This window comes from Mustela putorius, unplaced genomic scaffold, assembly GCF_011764305.1.
Source record: "Mustela putorius furo isolate JIRA1106 unplaced genomic scaffold, ASM1176430v1.1 tig00003875_pilon_pilon_pilon, whole genome shotgun sequence".
Lineage (NCBI taxonomy): Eukaryota > Metazoa > Chordata > Mammalia > Carnivora > Mustelidae > Mustela > Mustela putorius.
In genome coordinates, this window is record NW_025422026.1 from 3,335,490 (window position 1) to 3,358,820 (window position 23,331).

The 23,331-nt window shown below is 47.7% G+C and overlaps 1 protein-coding gene across 1 annotated transcript in view; it reads right to left on the bottom strand.

Moving 5' to 3' along the window:
• ADAMTSL3 (ADAMTS like 3) overlaps window positions 1-23,331 on the bottom strand; it is a 339,169-nt gene that overhangs the window by 181,582 nt on the left and 134,256 nt on the right. Inside the window, exons 5-6 of the mRNA XM_045067215.1 lie at window positions 13,172-13,521; window positions 2,504-2,630 (exon numbers count right to left, since the gene is read on the bottom strand). Coding sequence (XP_044923150.1) covers window positions 2,504-2,630; window positions 13,172-13,521 — 477 coding nt within the window. The remainder of the gene's footprint in view (window positions 1-2,503; window positions 2,631-13,171; window positions 13,522-23,331) is intronic.

Here is a 23,331-nt window from a genome sequence, read left to right on the forward strand (position 1 = left end):
GACTCCATGCCTCCAGGCTCAACGCACAGGGAGTCCAGCCTCCCCCTGCTGCCAGAAGGATGCTAGTAAAACACAAATCCAGCCATGTCTCTCCTCTGCCTGGACTTGCACAAGTGACTCCGCTTAACGTGACGTGTGCGGCACAACGGCGAGGGCCTCCGTGGTTGCTTCCAGGATGCTGTCTGTCTCACCCTCCACCCCGACCGTGGCTGGAAGGGGATTCAGGTCTGAATGACACAGAACTAGTCTCTCAAGCACGCCAGGGCTTTCCGTTAGTGTCCTACCATGGACTTTGTGTTCCCTCCACCTGGAAAACCCTCCCCGCCGCCGTCCGCGCCTCCCACGGTGCTCTCCCCATACGGAGAAAAAAAGTAAAATCCCTATTTCATAAGTCACATCAAAATAAATTCAAACGAGCAGATTTTAACGGAGAAAAACAAAACCGTAAAAGCGCTGGCAGAAAACACACAGGAATAATTTTTTCCCTTTCAGGCAGGGGGTTGCCAACTACAACCTGAGGGTCAAATTCAGCTTACTGCTTATTTCTGTAAATAAAGTCTGGTGGGTATTTTTTTTTTTTAAATTTCTGCATGTCTTGTATTTTCCCCTCCATTCTTTTGAGTTTAACTCACTTTTTAAAAACCATTTGATTCCATTCTCACTTCTTTTTCCGTATATTTTGGACATATATATTTATATACTTCTTTTAGATGTTTCGATATTGCTTATTTAAATGCCATACAGATCACAGTTAATCTCCTGAACTTGAAACAACTCTATTTTTTTTGTCAGAATTAGAAAATGTATGTTTACTTTAAAAATATGGGAAAAGGAAAACTTCAAAACCAGACTAGTCTGCTGGTTATGAATGTCGTGTGCGCATTCTAAGTAGAAAAGCAAGCCTTCTTCCCAAAGGACGACGTCGCTCGGGCAGATAGACTGTAATTACAGAGGAAGGGTCTGAAACATAAAGTTGCTCATGGCCACTAGCAAAAAGAGGAAGTCCTGGAAGGGACACAGAGCAGCGAGCAGGTGCTTGGGGAGGAAGACTCCGGGAAATAAAGGACGTGGCCTCAGGTCTGCGGTCGATGTCTGGCTGACCACCTGGGCGCCAAAGGGGGTTAGAACACACACGGCCGGATCTGAGAAGAGGGCATCACCAGGGCTTCCAGAAAAGCCACAGCTGTTGCTCATGAGCCGGTGAGTGTGCCCCTCCGGACTTCAACAAGGTCCTCTTGGGAGGATCTGCTTGCCAACGCGTAGTAAGAAGCCTCGGCTGACAGCACCCAGGACGGGGGATTCCGGTCCAGGATGAGCAGCCACTCTGGCCCGTCCTGTTTTCGGAAGGGTCCTTCATACCACTTTGAGGTCTGAGGTCCTCCAGGGGCACGCCAGCAAGGCAGCCCTGCTTCCTGGCATCACAGGCGTGGCCCGCACCCTCCACGCTCTCTCTTGCTTCTGCGCCAACTCGGGCTGTTGGGACCACTTCCCCGCCGGGATGCTCGCTGAGGAAGTGATGACGCAACAGACTGGCCCTCGGACCACTGGCCACACCGCCTTCGGGGCGCTGGCTTGGCCATCTCCTCCTGTCAGTAACAGGCGACAGGCCTCTCGACCAGCACTGCCGCTCACTGCCACGGCCGCCTATGGGCCTCGGGCACCTCTTGTCACCACTCCCCAGTTTCCGTGGCCGATGTCCACAGTTCTGGCTTGAATGAACTCCGTTGTACATAAAGTTTTATGGGAACACAGCGATGCCCTTTGTTCTCGAATCGTCTGTTGGTGTCTCGCTGTTGCGACAACAGTCCAGAACCTCGAGGCCGGGAACACCTGCTCGGTAAAACCCTAAAATACTTACTCTCTGGCCCTTTACCCAAAATGTTTCCTGACTCCCGCATCAAAGGACTAAAAAAGGCGGATACTTCTAACAGAGGAAAACGAGAGTTTCCGAGCACATAAAACTTCGAAACTAACGATCCTTAAAACACAAATAGTGGAAGTCAAGTAACAAATGGAGATCCCTGTTTAAAAGAGGCATCACCAAAAGATTGAAAAGTAAAAGTAAAATGAAATGGGCATAACAGACAAAAGGCAGATACTCAGGATATAACAAAACTCACAACGGTAGGAAAAAGGTCAGCGTCCACACAGAAAAACGAGTGACTTTAGCATCTGATCTGAAAGAGGAGAAGGCAGAAAAGATGCTCTTGTTGGCAAGCCACCAGGGCAACTAAAAAGTGGTGGCTTCACGCTCTACCTTAAAAAAATGGCAAATATTTCTTTAAAAACTCATCCTACTCCGTATGGGTCAGGATTCACAGAAACAGGCAGTCTTGGGAAAAAAACGCTGGAACCCAGAATGCGAGCGACAGGCTTTGGAAGAAATGTGACTTTTGGAGAACGGGTCCGCGGCGCCTCACCCCGGGAAAGCTTAGCTCTGGGCGAAGCCGGAGCGCAGGCTGCCCTGCAGGTCCCCTCCCTGGGAGCGGGGTTTCAAACCTACTTTTTTCCGGAGAGACGTGCGACTTCGACTGTCCCCGCACCAGCCTGCAGGTGGAGCCGTTGCCGGCGCAGACGCCACAGTTGTCCTCGCGGGCGCTGCTCCCCAGGCGACGGTCGCAGCCCACGGCCTGCGGACAGAAGTGGGCGTCAGGGAAGGGCCAGGCCGCAGGGCCCTCCGGCAGCCCCCCGGGGGGAGCCCCCTCCCGCCCACCTCCGAACGCACGCAGGAGCGACAGACAGGGCAGGGCCCGGCTGTCAGGAATCTCACCAAGGCCCAGTGCCCCGCAAAGAGACGAATTAAAGCCGTCCCCTCCCTTTAACATTTTCACTTACGTCTTTATCTGGAGTCCTATTTTTGTGTACAGAAAATGAACGGAACACGACAGGCCCTGTTTCCTCTGCCCCCGCGCCCCCCACGTCTCCTGTCCCCGCTGAAGTCGATGCATTTCCATCTGGGTCACGGTCTACCTTCCACATCTTCCCCACTGGTATCTCAAGCCCCACATCCTAGAGCGCAACATCTCTATTCTGTTTCCCTCTCTATTCTGTATCTTTATCTGTCCTTCTGGCCATCGTTATTGATCTACGTGAGCCTTCCTCTGTCGTGGGATCCCCATACGTACCTTTAGAAGCCCTTTCTGGATTTAAAACTTTCTTAACTTAAATGTAATTTAGTTAACATACGGTGTGCTATTAGTTTCAGGGGGAGGACTTAGTGATTCATCAGTTGTCTGTAACACCCCGCGCTCATCCCGTCACGTGCCCTCCTCGGTGCCCACCCACCAGGTGCCCTCTCCCCCGACCCCCTCTCCAGCCACCCTCAGTATGTTCCCTGGAGTGAAGTCTCTTACGGTTTGCCTCCCTCTCAGTTTTCACCTTAGTTCATTTTTCTTTCCCTTTCCCTGTGTTCATCCGTTCTGTGTCTTAAATTCCACATATGAGTGAACTCATATGGTATTTGTCTTTCCTTGACTGACTTAGTTCACTTCACATAATACACTGTAGTTCACCCATGTCATTGCGAATGGGAGTTCATTCTTTTTGATGGCTGAATAATATTCCTCTGTGTGCGTGTGTGTGTGTGTGTGTGTGTGTGTGTGCGCACGCGCGCGTGTGTGTGCGTGCGTGTGTGTGTGTGTTCTCTTCTTTGTCCGTTCATCCCTGTGTGCACATCTGGGCTCTTTGTAAACTATTCCTTAAATGCAGGAGAAGAATGAGTGGGAGCAATGTCTCATAGCATATGCCTGTACCACTAGCTCTCAGTCCTTTGTGAGTATCTGTGTGTATGGATTCATGTGTGTCTCCACTAGATCGTGAGTTTCTGTCTATGAGGACATGGGCTAGGCGCACTTCTTTGTACTGTACAAATATGTCTTCTACATAACGTGTGCCAACTTATAGTAAGTGGTGGGAGAGTTTATCCCTACCTCCCATATCACTCAAACTTGTCTGCGTTTCTATACCTGGTGTTTAAGTGCAGGGACTCTGGAGACAGAGAACCTCCCTGTCCGGCCCCTCCAACACTTTCAAGATGGTGGATGGCCAACAGTTCAAACTCTCAGAGACCCATCCTCCTCGAAACTAACACACAGATAGTAATACATACTTCGCATAGGGTGTAACAAGAATAAAATGAGAAAATATACGTAAAAACCCCTCGTACAGGCATTAGAACATTATAAAGGGCTTAATAAAAAAAAAAAAGACCTCCTTCTGTCATCTCTGTTTTTCATTTTGTTTTGACTCCTGGGCACGGCCCCTGCGTTTTAGCACCAGGAGCTGCTGAATCACGACACCCAAGGTGTTGAAGATGGAATAAAACTGGAGGGAGTTGAAAACACATCTACGGACTATTCTTTCCAAAATTCTGGTGCTGAAGGGAAGGAGAAAGATCAAATAAAAGTTTCAGGGAGAAACAGGAAAAGTTCCAAGGAAGTTTAAGGAAAAGCCTGTGATTAAAGATATTTTTAAATTCACAAAGGGCTGTCATGAAGAAAGGGTTTCCATTTGTTCCTTGGACTTCCAAACAGTGAAAGCTACAGGTTTAAGCCCAAGTTTAGATCAACGTCAGAACGTTGGAAAAGGCAGAGTTATCCAACAACAAGCGTTCAGCCATGAGCTGGGTAGGAGTCTTCTTGGCGGGAAAACTGGGGAGAGGATTAAATTCTCTGAGGAGTCGCTACATCCAAAGGCTTTTGAGATCCTTTCATCCTGATTATATAATTTTATAAAGGTGGTAATGAAATACTAAGAATAATAGTTGATTGTTACTGAGTGCCTCCATGTGTCTGGCATTACGCCAAGCATGTCACAGCAGAGTCTTCACAGCAACCTGACAACGCAGGTGGTGTCTCCTGTCCCTATTTTACAAATAAGGCACTTGAATGTCAGTGAGGTTAAATGACTTGCCAGCATCACAGAGCCAATCAATAGGGTCAGTAATGGCCAGAAAACCCAGGTCAGCTGACATCAGAATCTTAACACCACGCTACGCCTTCCACACCTGTAGTACCAGTAGACGGACCACAAAGAACCAAGTCACACGGGCAATTTTATTAATATTTACCAGTACATGTGGAACAAATTAAGAGAGATTGATTCTGGAAACACACTTGCATGGTTGGGATTCAATCGGTGAGTAACTTGTGTTCATGCAACTTTCTCCAAGGGGAGTAATTCTACCATTAAGTTATAGAAACCCTGTTCCTGAGCCAAGCTCTGTCCTCACAATTTCGGTCCCTGAGCGCTCTGCATTTCATGAGAATGAGAATCGCCCTCTATCTGGCCATCCAGAAAGGGTGTGGGTTGAGGAGCTAGGATGGGCTTGTTTTGAAGAGCGTTTAGGGCCTTGTAAGATCGTAGGCAAGCAAACACCTCCCTGAGCACTCACATTTGTTTCGGAATTTCATTTCAAGTGACAGTTCATCCAAATCTTACAGCCAAAAAAAGCAGTGAAAACATCACAGAAAAATAATATCTGAGAAGAAGCTCCAGTTGCCTTGTGATCCACAGGGTCTAAGTCAGAACTGCCCTTGAAACCGAGGGACTACTGAATTTGGGCTCTCGGACCTCATCGTCATCCATAATAAGCAACGTTTGAAAAGCTGCCCGAGAAGTTTTCAACCTCTGTGACATCTCCTGAAGTCAAGATCTCTACTTGGAATGATTTTAAAAACCACGAATCGATAAAATGTGTCAGTAAATTTATTAAAAACTATTAAGTGACCAATTTTTACACAGGCAGGCACTATACGGTATAATTTAACAAGACAAGGCCCATATCCTACAGCGCAGCTAATGAGACAACTTACACAAGATATCAGACTTAAACGAATATTTAAAATACATGAGCCGTGCTTTCAGGAATAAATACTCCTACATAAATCATCACTTCAGCTAAGGACTGTTTCACCATTTCTGCATACAAATTCCTAACCAAATAAAAGAACATAGCATTTAAATAAAGTGGCATCACTCCATGTTAAACCAATGAATCTTTCGAGGTAATTCTAATTTAACCCTTCTAGAGTCCATTTTTTGAGTCACCTTCTGTTTGAGATCTCTTGAAAGTTGGATTCTATCATAGAAAAAACTTTAGGGACGCCTGGGTGGCTCAGTTGGTTAAGCGGCTGCCTTCGGCTCAGGTCATGATCCCAGCGTCCTGGGATCGAGTCCCACATTGGGCTCCTTGCTTGGCAGGGAGCCTGCTTCTCCCTCTGCCTCTCCAGGCCTCTCTGCCTGTGCTCGCTCGCTCTCTCTCTTCCTCTATCCCTGACAAATAAATAAATAAAATCTTTAAAAAAAATTAAAAAAAAAAAAAAAGAAAAACTTTACATTCCTGCCTTGAAAATCAGAGTGTATGGACTCTGTGGTGGTCATCAGAGACGTTCTCAAATACGGAGCTTCTTCTTTCAGCCCATAGGAGGACTCCACGTCCCATTCCCTTAGAAGTAAAGTGTGGTCTTGACTGTCTTGGGTCATCTTTAACTGTTTTAAGGCACTGAGCTTTGGCAGTTGTCTGTTCGCACAGGGAGGCCAAGCAGGTGTCAGAGCACAATTGAGCTGTTAGTGGATAAGGCAAGGTCATTAACAGCAATGTGTTATTTTCAACTGGACATTTCACATCAAAATCCAGACTTCCGGCTTCTGTTGACAGACAGAAGCCCTGGTGTGTTTATGGGTAGATCCCCCCTTCACAGGGAGCAGGTCCCAACAGCCCTCCTGCTCAGCATGACCACGCCCGAGGACCCTGTCTCCGAGCGTCTGTGTAAGCCTGACGGTGCAGTGGTGCAGGACCCACCTAGCATCCCGGCCGACCCTTCCCAGAACCGCATCTCACGACCTGTTACAAACTCCAGCCACATCTCCGGCCACAGAGAATACACGTGTCATCAGCACAGTGCAGTGGTTTCAGAATCCGGTTTTTCAAACCCGGAAAATTCCTTAGCCTCTTCAAAGCTCGTTTCCAAGTGGGAATGATGACCATACCTACGTCACACGTGGGAGGAGCTCACACAGCCAAGAGCTTTAGATGACGCCTGGTACTTACTAGACACCCAGCGGATGTCAATTGCTATCAGTAACTACAACGTGGCTTCTTCATCGACTCCGCTGTCAGGAAACTCGATAAACACGCATGATAAATCAGCGCTCAGCTTTCAGCAGCCAAGCTCTCTCCTGTCACTGCCCAAAGAATCAGCCGACCCATCAGCATCACAAAAACAGAAGAGGAAGTGCACTTTCAGAATGAACTAATTCAGTACTGGAAACCACATTTTTCCTGCAAGCCCCATCAAGCCTTGGAAACTACTGGAGCCAACGCGGCCTCGGACGTCATGAAGAGGGAGCTGTGGTCAGCAAACGCAAGGAGGGACCAGGGAAAGGGAGCCTGTGCTGGATGCGGGCCTCCTGGGGGACAGTGACTGGCTGGACTCACGGAATGGTGTTCGCGAAAGGACGGAGGGGAATAATTCCTCCTTTTTTGTCTACTTGAAAAGCCCAAGGCTGAGAGATGGTATGAATGCAGACCACAGAAAATGAGTACATCCTGCCCCCAGCGTCCACTCCAACCACGTCACAGAGACTGCTTGAGCTGAGATCGCCAACGGGATTGGTGTGGCCCAAATAAAGCAAACACATTTCCCTTCGTATCCTCTTGACTCCTCTGAAATATCAGACACTGCTGACTTTCCTTCTTAAACACTCCCCGACCCTTCACTTGTTTTTTTCTCACTTCACTATTATCCAGAAGTTCTGCCCCATCAAGGGCACCCCTTCCAACACTTGCTCCTCAAACGGTGGGGCCATTTCCATTTCTGTCATTGGAAACCTGCTTTTCTTATTCAGTCTTCAGTGACATATATTGGCTTTAACCAACGAGGTTAAAGCGGCTATAGATAGCAAGAGTAGCCAAGAGCGTAGGTCGAAGGCAGTGGGGACCGTAGATGTAAGAGTTCTCTGGCACTTTGCAGAATTGGAGAAATAGCACAAAGGGGGGAAGAGTGGAATCTTTGAGGAGAGGTCAATAGGAGATTCCCAAAGAAAAAAGAAAAAAAAGACTGAAAAAATAAAAAATTTAAAAAAAACAAAAACAGAATATCCAAGGACTGTGGGATAGCTACAGTGAGTGTGGCCTGAGTGAAGTGGGAACATCAGGAGGAGAAGAGAGAGATAAAGAAGCAAAGAAGCATTTCAAGTGATAATGACTGAGAATTTCCCCCCAATTAATGTCAGACACAGAACTATAGGGCCAGGAGGCTCAAAGAGCACCGAGAAAGATAAATGCCAAAAAGACTACATGTTAGCTTTCACGTTCAAACTGCAAAAAATCGAAGATAAACACCAAATCTGGAAAGAAGCCAGAGGAATAAAACACCCTATCTATAGAGCAGCAAAGACAAGCATTACATCGGACTTCTCCCAAGAAAACACGCGAGCAAGAAGAAGGTGGAGTAAAATATTTTAAGTGCTGAGAGAAGAAAAACCAACAACCTAGAATTCTGTGCCCTACGAGACTATCCTTCAAAAGTGAGAGAGAAATCAAGACGTTCTCAGGCAAACAAAAGTTGAGGGAATTTTTCTGCCTAAGGACCTAGTTCTTCAGAGTAGGAAGTGATATGGGTCAGAAATGTGGATCTAGATAAAGAAAGGAAGTGCAATCGAGAGTGAATAAAGGAAGGTAAAATAAAGGCATTATTTTTTCTTATTCTTAATAGATCTTGATGATTACAGTTTATCAAAATGATAATAGCAACAATGTGTTTGATTGTGTATCCTTACACATGTATATTCGCATAGCTACGGGCTTACATATGCTTATGCCTAAGTGGGATGAATGACAGAATTGATACAAAGGACCTGGGGGGGACGCCTGGGTGGCTCAGTGGGTTGGGCCGATGCCTTTGGCTCGAGTCATGATCTCAGGGTCCTGGGATCGAGTCCCACATCGGGCTCTCTGCTCGGAGGGGAGCCTGCTTCCCTTCCTCTCTCTCTCTGCCTGCCTCTCTGTCTACTTGTGATCAATCTCTGTCAAATAAATAAATAAAAATCTTAAAAAAAAAAAAAAGGACGTAGGGGGGTAATCAGGATTCTATTGTTGCTATTACTTTGCTGCAGTATTTTCACTGTAGCCATGAAGCAGTGCAGTGTTATTTGAAAGTAAATTTGGATAGTTATAAATATATGCTACAAGCTGTAGGGCCACTACTAAAAAAGGCAAAAAAAAAAAAAAAAAAAAAAAGGAAAGAAAATGCATTCATATATAATACTCAATTAAAACTGCAAAAAAACAGAACAGAGAACAAAAAATAGGAATGTAGAACAAGTGTAGCAAATAAAAAATAGTAACAAATACAGCAAATATTAATCCAACTATATCAATAATCGCTTTAAACATCACTGGCCTAAATGTACCAATTAAAAGATGAAGATTGTCAGAGTGGATCAAAAACCAAGATCCAGTTACCACTGTCTACCGGAATCCCCTTCTAAATATAAAGACATAAACAGATTAAAAGTAAAAGGATGGCAAAAGATATGGCATGCTAACATTAATCAAAATAAAGCAGGAGTAGGTGTATTGATTTTAGACAGAGCATACTTCTGAGGAAGGAAGTTATCAGGTTTAAGAGGGGCATTTACAGAATGATAGCGAGAACAATATTTCAAGAAGACATATAATCCTTAATGCGTATGTGCCAAATGAGAATGTCAAAACGCATGGGACAAAAACTGATGGAACTGCAAGGAAAAACAGACAAATCCACTACTAGAGTAGGGAGAATTCAGCACCCACCTATCAGAAGTGGACATATGCGGCAAGGAGAAATCAGTGAAACCATGGCTGAACTCAACAGCATCATCAAAAAAAATGGGTATAATTGCTATCTTCTTGACTGCCTCCTCTAAGAACTGCAGGATGAACTTCCCTCTCAAGCTCACACGGGACATTCACCAAGAAAGACCACATCCTCGGACACAAAACACACCTTAACAGATCTTTTTTAAAAAATGGAATCATACAACATCTTCCTCTGACCACATTGGACTTGGAATCGGTATCAGAAATATAGCTGGAAAATTCCAAAATACTCGGATATTAAACAACATATTTCTTTTCCTAAGATTTTATTTATTTACTTATTTATTTGAGAGAGACAGACAGACAGACAGAGAGGGCATGCATAGGGGAGCACAGCAGGCTCCCCACTGAGCAGGGAGGCTGACACAGGGATCATGACCTGAGCCGAAGGCAGGTGCTGAACTGACTGAGCCACCCAGGTGCCCCTAAAGAACATACTTCTAAATAACACAGAGTCAAAGATGAGATCTCAAGAGAAATTTTAAGATATTTTGAGGAAAATGAAAATACTATTTATCAAAATATGTGGGATGAAGTAAAAGCTGTGCTTATAGGGAAATTTACTGCATGGAATGCATATGTAAGAAAAGAAGAAAAATTCAGAATCGATCATGTAAGCATCCACCTTAGGAAATCAGAAAAAGAACAAATTAAATACAAAATAATAATAAAAAGAAAAAAAAAGAAAACTCGAGCAGACATCAGTGAAATTGAAAACAGGAAATAAATAAAGAAAATCAATGAAACCAAAAGCTGTTTTTTTAAAAGATCACTCAAATCCCAAGTCTCTAACAGGCTAACTAAGGAAAAAGAGAAGATACTAATTACTAATATCAGAATTGAAAGAGGGGACCTGCACTAAAGATCCCATGGATATTGAAAAGATAACAAAGAAACATTACAAAAAATTCTGTGCCTTCAAATTTGATAACCTAGATGAAATGAACCAATTCCTCGAAAGACACAATCTGCCAAAACTCACAGAAGAAAAATCAATCCAAATGGGTCTCTACCTATTAAAGAAATTTAACCAATAATTAATAACCTTCCAAAACAGATAGCACGAGGCACAGATGCGTTCATTGGCGAATTCTACCAAGCATTTAGAAAATTATACCAATTCTCTACAATCTCTTTCAGAAAAACAGGAGAGAATACTTCTTAACTCATTCTATGAGAATAGCATTTCCCCGAATGCCAAAACCAGATAAAGATGTTACAAGAAACCTACAGACCAATTTCTCATGAAAATTAAATGTACTACCTAACAAAAATTTTGTACAAGAATTATAAGAGGAAAATAACAAAACTCTGATGAAAGTAATTTAAAAAGAACTAAATGAATGGAGAGATAGTCCTTGTTTGTGGACAGGAAGACTCAGTGTTGTCAGGCGTTAGCTCTTCTCAACTTAATTCCAAGAAGTTTTTCTGTGGATAAAGACAGACTGACTCAAAAGTTTATAGAGAATGTTCACAGCAGCAGTGGCCACAGTCGCCAGACTGTGGAAAGAACCAAGATGCCCTTCAGCGGCGAATGGATAAGGAAGATGTGGTCCATATACACAATGGAATATTATACCTCCATCAGAAAGGATGAATACCCAACTTTTGTATCAACATGGTTGGGACTGGAAGAGATTATGCTGAGTGAAATCAGTCAAGCAGAGAGAGTCAATTATCATACGGTTTCACTTACTTGTGGAGCATAAGGAATAACACAGAGGACATGGGGAGATGGAGAGGAGAAGGGAGTTGGGGAAATCAGACGGGGGAGATGGACTCTGAGAAACAATCTGAGGGTTTTGGAGGGGTGGAGGTAGGGGAATGGGTGAGCCTGGTGGTGGGTATTGTGGAGGGCACGGATTGCATGGAGCACTGGGTGTGGTGCATAAACAATGCATTCTGGAACACTGAAAAAAAATTTCTTAAAAAGGAAAAAAAAGTTTATAGAGAGAGGGGGAAAAGACCAGAATAGTCAACGCAATACTGAAGGAGAAGAACAGTGTCAGAAAACTAACACTACCCACCTGTAAGACTTACTATAAAGTTAAAGTGATCACAACAGTGTTGTACTGGCCAAAGAGGAGACAAACAAATCAATGGAAAATAACAGAGAGCATGGAAATGCATGAATACCATCACCTGATCTTTGACAAAGGAGAAAAGGCAATACAACAGAGAAGAGATCATCTTTCCAACAAAAGGACTAGAATAACTGCACATCCACAAGCAAAAGAAAAAGTATCTAGACACAGACTTAAATCCTTCACAAACATTAATTCAGAATGAATCCCACACCTAGATATAAAACACAAAAGTATAAAACTCCTAGAAGATAAAATAGGAGAAAAATCTAGTTGACCTTGGGCGTGATGATGACTTTTTAGATACAATACCAAAGGCACAATGCCTAAAAAAGAAATAATTGTTAAGCTGGACTTCATTGAAAATTAAAAACTTTTGCTTTATAAAAGACACGGTCAAGAACATGGGAAGATGAGTTACACTGGGAGGAAAATATTTGCAAAAGACTGTTACCCAAAATATACCAATATCTCTCATGACAGAAAATAACAACTCAGTTTAAAAATGGGTAAAAGAGTGGAACCTGCGTGGCTCAGTGGGTTAAAGCTTCAGCCTTGGCTCAGGTCATGATCCCAGGGTCCTGGGATCGAGCGCCGCATCGGGCTCTCTGCTCAGCAGGGAGCCTGCTTCCTCCTCTCTCTCTCTCTGCCTGCCTCTCTGCCTACTTGTGATCTCTCTCTGTCAAATAAATAAATAAAATCTTTAAAAATAAATAAATAAATAAAAGAGTGAGTGGTTAAAAGGCTCCCCAAACCCATCCACATTACCCTTCCCAAGTTGTGGTTCTCTAACTGGGGTCCCTGGGGCAGCCGCCTCAGCATCTCTCTTGAACTTGTCAGAAATGCAAATTATGGGGCTCCAGCCCAGACCCACTGGGTCAGAGATTCTGGGGGGTGGGGGGGCCCCCGCACCCTGTGTTTTAACAAGTCCTCCGGGCGATTCTGATGCCATTTCGAGCTGGAGCACCACTGACCTAGAGGAACCATACGGGGTCATCTACTGTCGTCTTCTGAGTCTACCTGGACAAAGTTTATGCTTTTTTAAATAAATAAAACATAATTGGAAGGTGAGTGATGCTCTCTGCCGTATTTTTTTTTTTTTTTACATGAGAAGTATCAGAAGCAACGTTTCATCTGCATGAATGAAAGAAGAGAGTCAGGCTTGGTAGGGGGAGTGGGCATGGCGCTGCAGGACCCCAGGGTACGGGAAGCAGGTGTGGCTCACCTGACAGATGCCGCTGATGCACATGTCCAGGGAGTCGGAGCTGCAGCGAGTCCCATCCAGGACCTTGGGAGCCAGCTCCACCACCAGGCTCTGTCCCCGCGCATGACACTTGAGGGCGCAGGGGGCAGCCGGATCGTTGTACCGGGGAAGCCATTCGTAGTAACGACCCTGATACTGGACGTCGTTGTAGGCAGAGCACTGCTGGGCTCGGAAGTCCTCGGCATCCGGAGGGCAGTCCTGCGAGCAGAGGAAAAGGGCCACACATGCATCACTCAGGCAGATCGGCCACCGCAGGGCAGAACAACTTCCCAAGAGTCTCACGAGACCAGACCCCGCCACCGGCTTCTCCCCTGGGAGTCACCTCATTTCTTCACCTTACGTAAAAGCTCTCTTTTGACCGTCTGGCTTTGAATTTTTCTAGGGGACTCCAGGTCTTTATGGGGAATGTTAATTATCATCCGTGCCTTCAAGAATGGTTTCAGTGGGAAGGGTTGATTGTCCCTGCTTTGGCACCAAACTGCCAAGCTTTGCGAGAACTTGTGTTTGTTTCTTTGTTTCTGTTTTTGTGTTGGTTAATTCATGTGCCCTTCTTCCCTCCCGGTGGGCCCCCCTCCCCCACCCCGTCCTCTCCACTGGAACCAAGGGCCTGCCTTCAACCCACTGGAGGACGGAAAGAGAAAACGGGGCTCTTTCAAATTCTGTCTATAACAACAGCAAGGAAATTCTAAGTAAAAGCTCTAGGGAGCTCTCATATTAACAGTAAAAAGTGTGGGTGCAAGTTTTGATGACTCAGAAACCTTTTTATTTAATTACCAATCCCCCCCACCAAGCCAGATGCTGGCGGACCAATGTTACTTTACTCTTCAGAGTTGGGTACAAACTGCCTAATTGATGGGAATTCGTTAATCCTATACAAACTTCCCAATGAAAGGAAACAGATATGGAAAGGCAACAAATTATTTTGTGTTGCTTTTCTTATTATAAGGTATTTATCCCAAAGATACAGATGTAGTGAAAAGAAGGACCATCTGTACCCCAATGTTTATAGCAGTAATGGCCACGGTCACCAAACTGTGGAAAGAACCAAGATGTCCTTCAACGGACGAATGGATGAGGAAGATGTGGTCCATATACACTACGGAGTATTACGCCTCCATCAGAAAGGATGAATACCCAACTTTTGTAGCAACATGGATGGGACTGGAGAGATTATGCTGAGTGAACTAAGTCAAGCAGAGAGAGTCAATTATCATATGGTTTCACTTATTTGTGGAGCATAACAAATAGCATGGAGGACATGGGGAGATGGAGAGGAGAAGGGAGCTGAGGGAAATTGGAAGGGGAGGTGAACCATGAGAGACTATGGACTCTGAAAAACAATCTGAGGGGTTTGAAGTGGCGGGGGGTGGGAGGTTGTGGTACCAGGTGGTGGGTATTATAGAGGGCACGGATTGCATGGAGCACTGGGTGTGGTGAAAAAACAATGAATACTGTTACGCTGAAAATAAATAAATTAATAAATAAACAAATAAAATCTAAATAAATAAATAAAAATAATCAATGGTTGTTATAAAACCTTTGGGAAATAGTTTCTATTTAAAAAAAGAAGAAGAAGAAGAATAGGAGTGTCTGGGTGGCTCAGTGGGTTAAAGCCTCCGCCTTCGGCTCAGGTCATGGTCCCGGGGTCCTGGGATCCAGTCCTGCATCAGGCTCTCTGCTCAGTGGGGATCCTGCTTCCTCCTCTTTCAGCCTGCCTCTCTGCCTGCTTGTGATCTCTGCCTGTCCAATAAATAAAACCTTTAAAAAATTAAAAAAAATAAAAGAATAAAGGACAAAGATCCTTGTACCTAAAGTCTTACACAAATCCTTGATGATTTCCCAAAAACAAATTTCTGGAAATAAAATTTCTGAGAAAAAGGGTGTGTTTGATGAGCTTTTCCAAACATTGCCCAATTACCCTCCAGAAATTTCCATCCTTGTTATCACCAGGCTCCCTAAGTTCCCTTTTTTCCCCCAATCTCTCTTCTCAGCTTGGGTGCTATAATTTGCTAACAGTTTTGTAATCATGTTAAATAGAATTTCATTGTCTTAATTTACATTTCCTTTCATATCCTAGGTTTGATTGCTTTCACGTATATTTGCCTTTTGCATTAACTCTTCAAACATTTCCTGTTTTCTGTCCTTCATTTATCTATTGGAATGTTTGACTTTTTACTATTTTTAACGGATAAGAGGATCAACCTTCCTAATGAGGTTATCAACCCTTTGTCATCTGTACTGGAACTATTTTCCCCAGTTGATTTTGGTTTGGGAACTTTGCAAAGTCAAGAAACTTTATATTTCCAGGTAGTCCGCTCTGTTAATATTTCCTTTTAAGGCTTCTTCTGTCTTTAATAAGTTTAGAAATGCTTTTTCTACCCTAACAGATAAATACTGGAATGTTTTTCTAGTTTCTTTCTGGTTTAGCAATTATGTTTAACACTTGGTTACACTGGGAATTTATTTTGACACGTGGTGCAAGGTAGACACTTAACATTTTTTTTTCTACAAAAAATTATTTTTTTAAAGATTTTATTTATTTGACAAAACACAAGTAGGCAGAGAGGGAGGCAGAGGGAGAGGGAGAAACAGGCTCCCCGCTGAGCAGAGAGCTCAATCCCAAGACCCTGGGATCATGACCTAAGCTGAAGGCAACAGCTTAACCAACTGAGCCACCCAGGCACCCCTTCCCTACAAAAAATTATTAATAAATTATCGGCCAGAATCTTAAAATTCAATTTCTTTCATTTCTCCCCTTTTTACTACTTAACTTTTGTATCTTGCTGTGTTCCTGCTTCTGGCCTTTATAATCTGCCTCAAATCCTTTTTGGAAGTAGGTAGGGAAGACATAAAATATAAGAAATAAACATCCCCCTGGGATTAGTTGTACTATTTTGCAGTGAATCGTTCCAAAATCCTGTATTGCTTCCACATTTTTCTTGTTTCAGAAACATTAAATCTTAACCCAGGTCACACCTATGGAAGAAAGAGTTGATGCAAAGACTAAAACTGGTCGATCTTTCTCTCTTGAAACGAGGACTGTTTCCCATCTGGCCCCACGGAAGATCATCAGTTGATAAAACTGTATGGCCTCCTCTTCCCTTAACTGTGGCCAGTTTTCTCTGTATCTGACTCTTTGAGACGCAAGCCAAAGAATGGAAGAGAGAAGACTGAAAACCTTCCCTTATCCTAAGCTCACTGATGTGGCAAGCATGCTTTAGGGACTGAAATTGCTTGCTGTCTGACCCCTGGCTGTCTTAAACTCCATAAACCAAAGAAATATCACAAAATTAACAAGGCTTAATTAACAGACAGCGGAGGATGCCAGTCTACACTTAGTTCTTGCCCAAAGTGGGGCCTGATTTGGACACGGGACCCAGCCTCATTGGCCACAGCTGATCATCAGAGAGGCAAACACCTGGTCCGTGCCAGGACAATCTTTCCCAGGAACTTGGAACTGCAGCAGAAGAGCTGGGGACTCCCATCAGTCTGAGACAGAGCTAACCATCGCTTTCCTGTTGAGGCAAAGTCAGCCAGCTCTCACAGCAAAGAAGAATGAATTAGACAAGGAAGAAGGAAAGATAAGAAACCATGTCTTTGAATACAATTACGCAACATGGGCCCCTCACTTTCTGATTCCTGGGTCCGGGCCCTCAAGGTGTGCTCATGCCCAAATTCTATTAAATAGCCACACATCCATCCGTGAATCCCATTTTTCTTGAGTTACTTTGAGTGGGCTTCTGTCCTAGGAAATGACGATCCCAATGAAGACACCCTTGTATCTGGACAGCGCTTTCCAGTTTACAAGGGGTCGCACTGACATTCCCTTTGAGGTAGGTAGGGTCAGCAGGATCACTACCCTCATTTTATAAACAGAGGAAACTAGGATCCTCTAAGTCTTCAGTCACTAGCCAAAGACACCCGGCGAGACTAGGACAGAGCCAAGACTGATTACCAGACTGACAAGTGCTCCGTGATATGACACCACTTTCTAGTAATCTTGGAAGACATGGAGGGCTTGCATTAAACACTTGCATTCACTTGGCATTCTTCCAGCGTCAACACGAAGCCTGTCTAGTCGGCTTCTGCTGGGTCCCCTGTGCTGGCTCAAGACAATCTAGGGATTCCTGTGTCTTAAATAGTTTAGTTGACATTTAGGAAGCTCGAATACCAAACGTTCTTCTGCTTCCCTTTCCCTGAGAAGCATTTCCTCATATCAGTTAAGACAACCCACTGGTTAAATATATTTTAGGGGCGTCGCCTAGGTGACAGTCTGTGGAGAACAGAAAAGAAAGATCTAATCCCCTGATATCGCGTGGAGAGCCTGTTGTCTCATCGGAGATGCTGCGTCTGCCGCATGACCTACAGGGACCCACTGGGTTACTGTTTGTGTTGATGGACGCACAAGGAAGGCTTTGCAGTGAAGGAAATGAAATTGCCCCAAGTGTTAAATTAAAAATTGATTAAGTGGCAGGACGCCTGGACGGCTCAGTCAGTTAAGCATCTGACTCTTGATTTAAACGCAGGTCATGATCTTAGGGTCCTGGGATCGAGCCTGGCATTGGGCTCCATGCTCCGCGGGACGTCTGCTTGGGATTCTCTCTCCCTGTCTCGGTGCCTCCCCCTCCGGCATGCTCTCTGGGTCTAAGCGGAATAAGTAAAAATATATTTTAAAAAATTGAAGAAGTGGAGTTGATCAGGAAAGAAGAGATCCCAGATCAGAAAGACTTGACTCAGTCAGGAGGGGGCAGCCAGCCTGGAAAACATAGAAGAGGAGGAGGAGGAGGAGGACACAACTAGTACCCGTGGAGGACCGTGCCGGAGACAGAGATCTCTTCTCCCTCCTCAAGCCGAGGATACACACGTCATCCGCATGGACAACTGAGCGAGAAATGCAGAGACAGGGAGATCACCTCATCAATGGAACATTTTTATGCAAAAAGGGATAGACCCTCAGCTAAGGATGATTTATATAAAGGGACTGAACCAAGCTTTAATATGGTTTACATATTTCGGTCATTTTTCCTAGATAACCAGTGAGTAGGGACTTAGAAGGAATGGGATTCCTACTGTAAGCAAATTTAAAATTTTTATTTTCTCTTCACGTCCAAGGTGTACTACAACTTGGCATCCTCTAATATCACCGAAGCCAAATTTCTAGCATGGAAATGAATTATAAGTGGCCATGATAAGAAGACAGCAAATGGTGCATCACGGAAAAGTGATGTTTCAGAGGAGATTTAGGATGATAGGATGTTTTTTAGGACAACTCTAGGAATCTTTCCTATACAAGCAACAGGGGCACAGCAGAAATGAAGTCCGTAGCAGTGAGGGACAGGGACCGGGCGTGACCAGCAAGGGTGGACGTTTGTGAGCTGAACACAAGAAAGTCTAAGCAGATTCTGGAGGTCCTTGGAGGCAAGGCAGGACCCACGGAGGGGACTGCAAGCGTGGCACTTTAAAAGGACCTGTGTGACGGCAGGCTGGACCGGAGTAGGAGCAGCGACAGTGCAAAATAAAGAACACCTCTACGAGGAAACTGCCAGAGCTCAGCCGTCCACAGGACCCATGGCATGGAGAGTCTTTCAAGGGTCCCATCAAATGTCATCCATCTTCTCTGGAAAGCCGCCGGGGACCCCACCGTGCAGAATCAACCACTGTTCCCTCCGTGCTCACATAAACATGTCCATGCTGCAAAACCCTCGGACCAAATCATGATATGCTTGTTTTTAAAGGCGTTTTCCTTCTGCTCTCTTCCAGCCCTGCCTTTGATCCCGTAAACCCCGATACAAAAAGGAGAGGTCAGTGGTTTCAAGTACTAGAACTCCTTGCTGACAGGCGTGCCTTCCCTTGGAAAGTCTCCACTTGCTCTGGGAGACGCCTGGTAAGGGAAAGTCTTCACTGAGGCCTCAGGGGCCTGGGCCTGGCCTTCGGGGTCTTTGCAGGGTGCTGACCGGAGGGTTCTCTCTGAAGGTGGCAGCTACCGGGGGTTACGGAATGTTCCAGCCCAAAGCCCCATTTTCCCCCAACAGAATGACCCCAGGGAGGCCCGCTGTAGCGGGGCGGGGGGTGGGGGGCGTGTGGCGCTCACTCCCCAGCAGTGCCTCTCATTCCACCCGGGGAGTAGGATTTCTTCCTCTCTGCCCTCGGAATGTCACTCCCCATCACATCCGCACTTTCTCACAGGAGGACATTCGATCCTGCCTTGAGTGCTCGGAGCTCACTCTTCCTGGGCAGACATCAGAAATGCTGCTGTCGGGTCTGTCCGCGTCAAGCCCGAGCCTCGCCTGCAGCAGCGACATCCCCCTCCCTGGGGCTGGAGCACGGAAGGCCCATGGCCATGGGGAACTTGCTCTCCCTGAACTTCCCCTCTGCCGCCTCTCCTCTCCCTGACCCCTGGCCCTGGCCCACTGTGGCCAGTCAGAAAGTCTATCCTACAGCTCCTGGGGTCGGTGGTTCTATGACGGTCTCGGAAGGGGGGATGTTCCTGCAACTCCCCCTGGGAGTCATGGGCTCCTGAGGCAGGAGGAGCAGTCGTATTCGCTGTCACCGGTCATCTGACAAGGCTCCAAACCTCGCAGGCTCCTTTCCAAGAGGCAGTCTGGCATCGCACAGTGGCTAGAAGCGTGCACTCCAGAGCCTGCAGCGCGACTGCCGGGGTCTAGCTCAGCTCTGTGCCCCCGAACACGTTTCCTACATTTCCTCCTGTGTGAGGGTGGAAGCAAGGGCCGTCCGGGTGGCTCGGTCGGTGGAGAATCTGACTCTTGATGTTTGGCTCAGGGGATGATCTCAGGGTTGTGGGATGGAGCCCCACACAGGGTTCTGCACTCAGGGGAGTCTGCTTGAGATTCATTCTCTCTCTCTCTCCCTCTCTCTCCGCCTCTCCCCCTTTCAAATAAATGTTTTTTTAAAAGTGGAAATCAAAATAACATCTACTTTGTAGAGATATTATGGGGATTAAGTCAGTGGATTCATGGATAGGCACTTAGAACAATGCCTAGCGTTCAGGAAGTGCCACAGGAAGTAGCATTCAGAATGCAGGGGGGTCTGTTAGTATTATTATTGTGGTTGTTGTTGTTGATGATTTTTGTTAAGAGTTGGAAAGCCGGCCTGCCCCGATGGCAAGCTCTGTGCTTTCGAGGCAGAGAGCCTGAGCCTTCAGACGATCATGTGGAGGAAGAGAAAGGACGGACGACCTCTGGGATGGGAGGGACGGAGGGTCTCTGGGGTCCCCTGGCAGGGACCTGTGTTCCTCCCCGGGGCAGGCTTCCCTGATCACCAAGACTGGGACGGTGAGGTCCCTCAGGTGGGAACAGGGGGATCTTGCGGCCCCCGGACGGGGGCTCTCATGCCGCTGGAAATACGGGCGTCAGCGTCTCTGAATCCCAAGGCAAATCTCCCTCGTAAGAGCGCCTCGTCTTGGACTCACTCAAGGCAGCTTCCTTCAGAAGAGGGGGTGATGGGCCCCATTTCCAGGGAAAAGGGAAGTCCCTGACTGTCAATGGAGTGTGGCCTGTCTGCAGCGGGGACACTGCATGGCCGTGAGAAGCAACAGCAGGCGTGCCGTGACGGGACCTCACTTCTCTCCCCAATGGAGGTAGGTGGCAGACGGGTCCCCCCCTCCTGCTCTCAGCACCACCCTGGGTAGCGGGAAGGGGGAGATCTCAAAGGGGGTGATTCTAAACCTCAATTAATAAAGCAGGAAGCAATTCAAGAAAGGATGTGACTGTCTTTGAACCCTGAGTTCCTGTGGTTACGTCCACTCACGGTGCCTGACATCCTGGCCATGTTTCTATTGTCTATTCCCAGGAACAAAGTGTGTCGTCTCTCCTGGGGAGACTACCGGCCCTGTCGTGGGGACTACACGGGGCCACCTCTGATCCGCGGGACACCTGAGGCTGCAGAGCCAGAGCCTGGCACACGGAGGTGGACGGTGTCCTAAACACTTCCGCCCCGAAAGGCCTGCCACCACCCCCCACTTCTTTCCCTAACAGGAATTCTGTTCAATCTCTGAGTTAGCAAAGACAAGCACGGCGACTAATGCGCGTTCTTATGAAATCTCTCGACAGACCCCAACTCAGAAAACCAAAAAGGGCAACATTCACACGGCGGTCCTGCCCACTGGTCACCACTTTCTAACCCTCCAACCCTCCGCAGCCTACAGGTGGTCAAGGCTTCCGCAGGGTCCTCCCAGAGGGGCCCTCGCACAGAGACCACAGGTCCTGCCAAGACCACGGGGCCTCAGGGGCCTGGGATCTTCCCTCAAGCTCACCTAAATCCTAACCATTGCACCCAGTATGCACTGGTTTTAGTAGATTATATTGTATGTCTACACTGTGTGACCCAACGCTCCTAGACCCCTTTGTGCTGAAGAAAGGTGTCTTTTCAGAATTAACGAGAGCAGAATTTCTCTCTCTTTCTCTCTCTCTGTCTCACATACACACACACACACACACACACACACACACACACACACACACACACAGAAACCCAAGACTGAAATCTCAAAGGGCAACACCTTGATCTGGGCATTTAACACGAATTCCCCCCCAAACAGTTTCAGAACATGGCAGGGTGGGCTACTGGGTGTAATTTATCGTCGAATGGCTGCAAGGAATTTGTGGTCACTTGTTAAAGCGGCCCTTTTGTAACAAGAAAAAAAGCCCTCAAAACAAACAACAGCAAAGACAAACAAACAAAAATACACAGCCCCGCAAAAGGCAGTGCATAGAAATGTCTCCGAGATAAAGCCCTCTGTGCCGAAGCTCGTGCTTGCGGGAGAAAACAAAGCCAGACTGGGTTTGTGCTAAAGGTCCAAGTCGACCTCTCTGCCTCCCTCCCGCACCTCCCAGCTGGACCTCAGCTCATTTAATTACACATCCCGCCCATGTGCGTCCATGGAGTCCTGCCCCCCCCCTCCCCGTCACAGGACATGTGAAATCTATTTGCTTTGTAGCCCCAGATTCCTCCAGGGACATGATGGACACCGGTCTGTCTGGCCAGGAGCCCAGTGGTGGAGCAGTCTGAATGCCCAGTAAACAGGTACCCACACCTGCCACCTGAGTTTGAAGCCTGTTGAGAGAGACAACCGCATCTGCTTTATCTCTGATGAGAACAGACTGGCGGCCGGGCTGCGCCCTGTGCTCAGAAGGTCTCGCTCCCAGCGCCGCTCGCTACTGCCCCGGGCTGGCAGGGCTGCCTCCCAGGACACATCTAGGTCTGCAGGACAAAACCGTGTCCTGACGTAGGATGTTCTTGAACCACCGATAGAGCGCTCTTAAACACTTCAAATGGTGGACAGAGCAGGTGGTTTGGAGCGGGAAGAACACCATAGACCTGTTCAAGTCTGTGCTCTCCCACTGTGGCCATGGGAAAGGAATGTTACCCCAGGCCCTCATTTGCAAAAGAGAAATCGCCACACCTTGTCTGCCTCAATCTCAGACAGTGTGAGGGTGGGGGGGGGGGCACCCTGTACATAACGCACTTGAACTCTGAAGGTATTTACAGGTATCACGTATTGTTTCCCTCGGGGGAGGGGGGGGGGGGGGAGGGGGGGGGGGGGGGGGGGGGGGGGGGGGGGGGGGGGGGGGGGGGGGGGGGGGGGGGGGGGGGGGGGGGGGGGGGGGGGGGGGGGGGGGGGGGGGGGGGGGGGGGGGGGGGGGGGGGGGGGGGGGGGGGGGGGGGGGGGGGGGGGGGGGGGAGGGGGGGGGGGGGGGGGGGGGGGGGGGGGGGGGGGGGGGGGGGGGGGGGGGGGGGGGGGGGGGGGGGGGGGGGGGGGGGGGGGGGGGGGGGGGGGGGGGGGGGGGGGGGGGGAAAAAGGGGGGGGGGGGGGGGGGGGGGGGGGGGGGGGGGGGGGGGGGGGGGGGGGGGGGGGGGGGGGGGGGGGGGGGGGGGGGGGGGGGGGGGGGGGGGGGGGGGGGGGGGGGGGGGGGGGGGGGGGGGGGGGGGGGGGGGGGGGGGGGGGGGGGGGGGGGGGGGGGGGGGGGGGGGGGGGGGGGGGGGGGGGGGGGGGGGGGAGGGGGGGGGGGGGGGAGGGGGAGGGGGGGGAGGGGGGGGGGGGGGGGGAAGGGGGGGGGGAGGGAGGGGGGGGGGGGGGGGGGGGGGGGGGGAGGGGGGGGGGG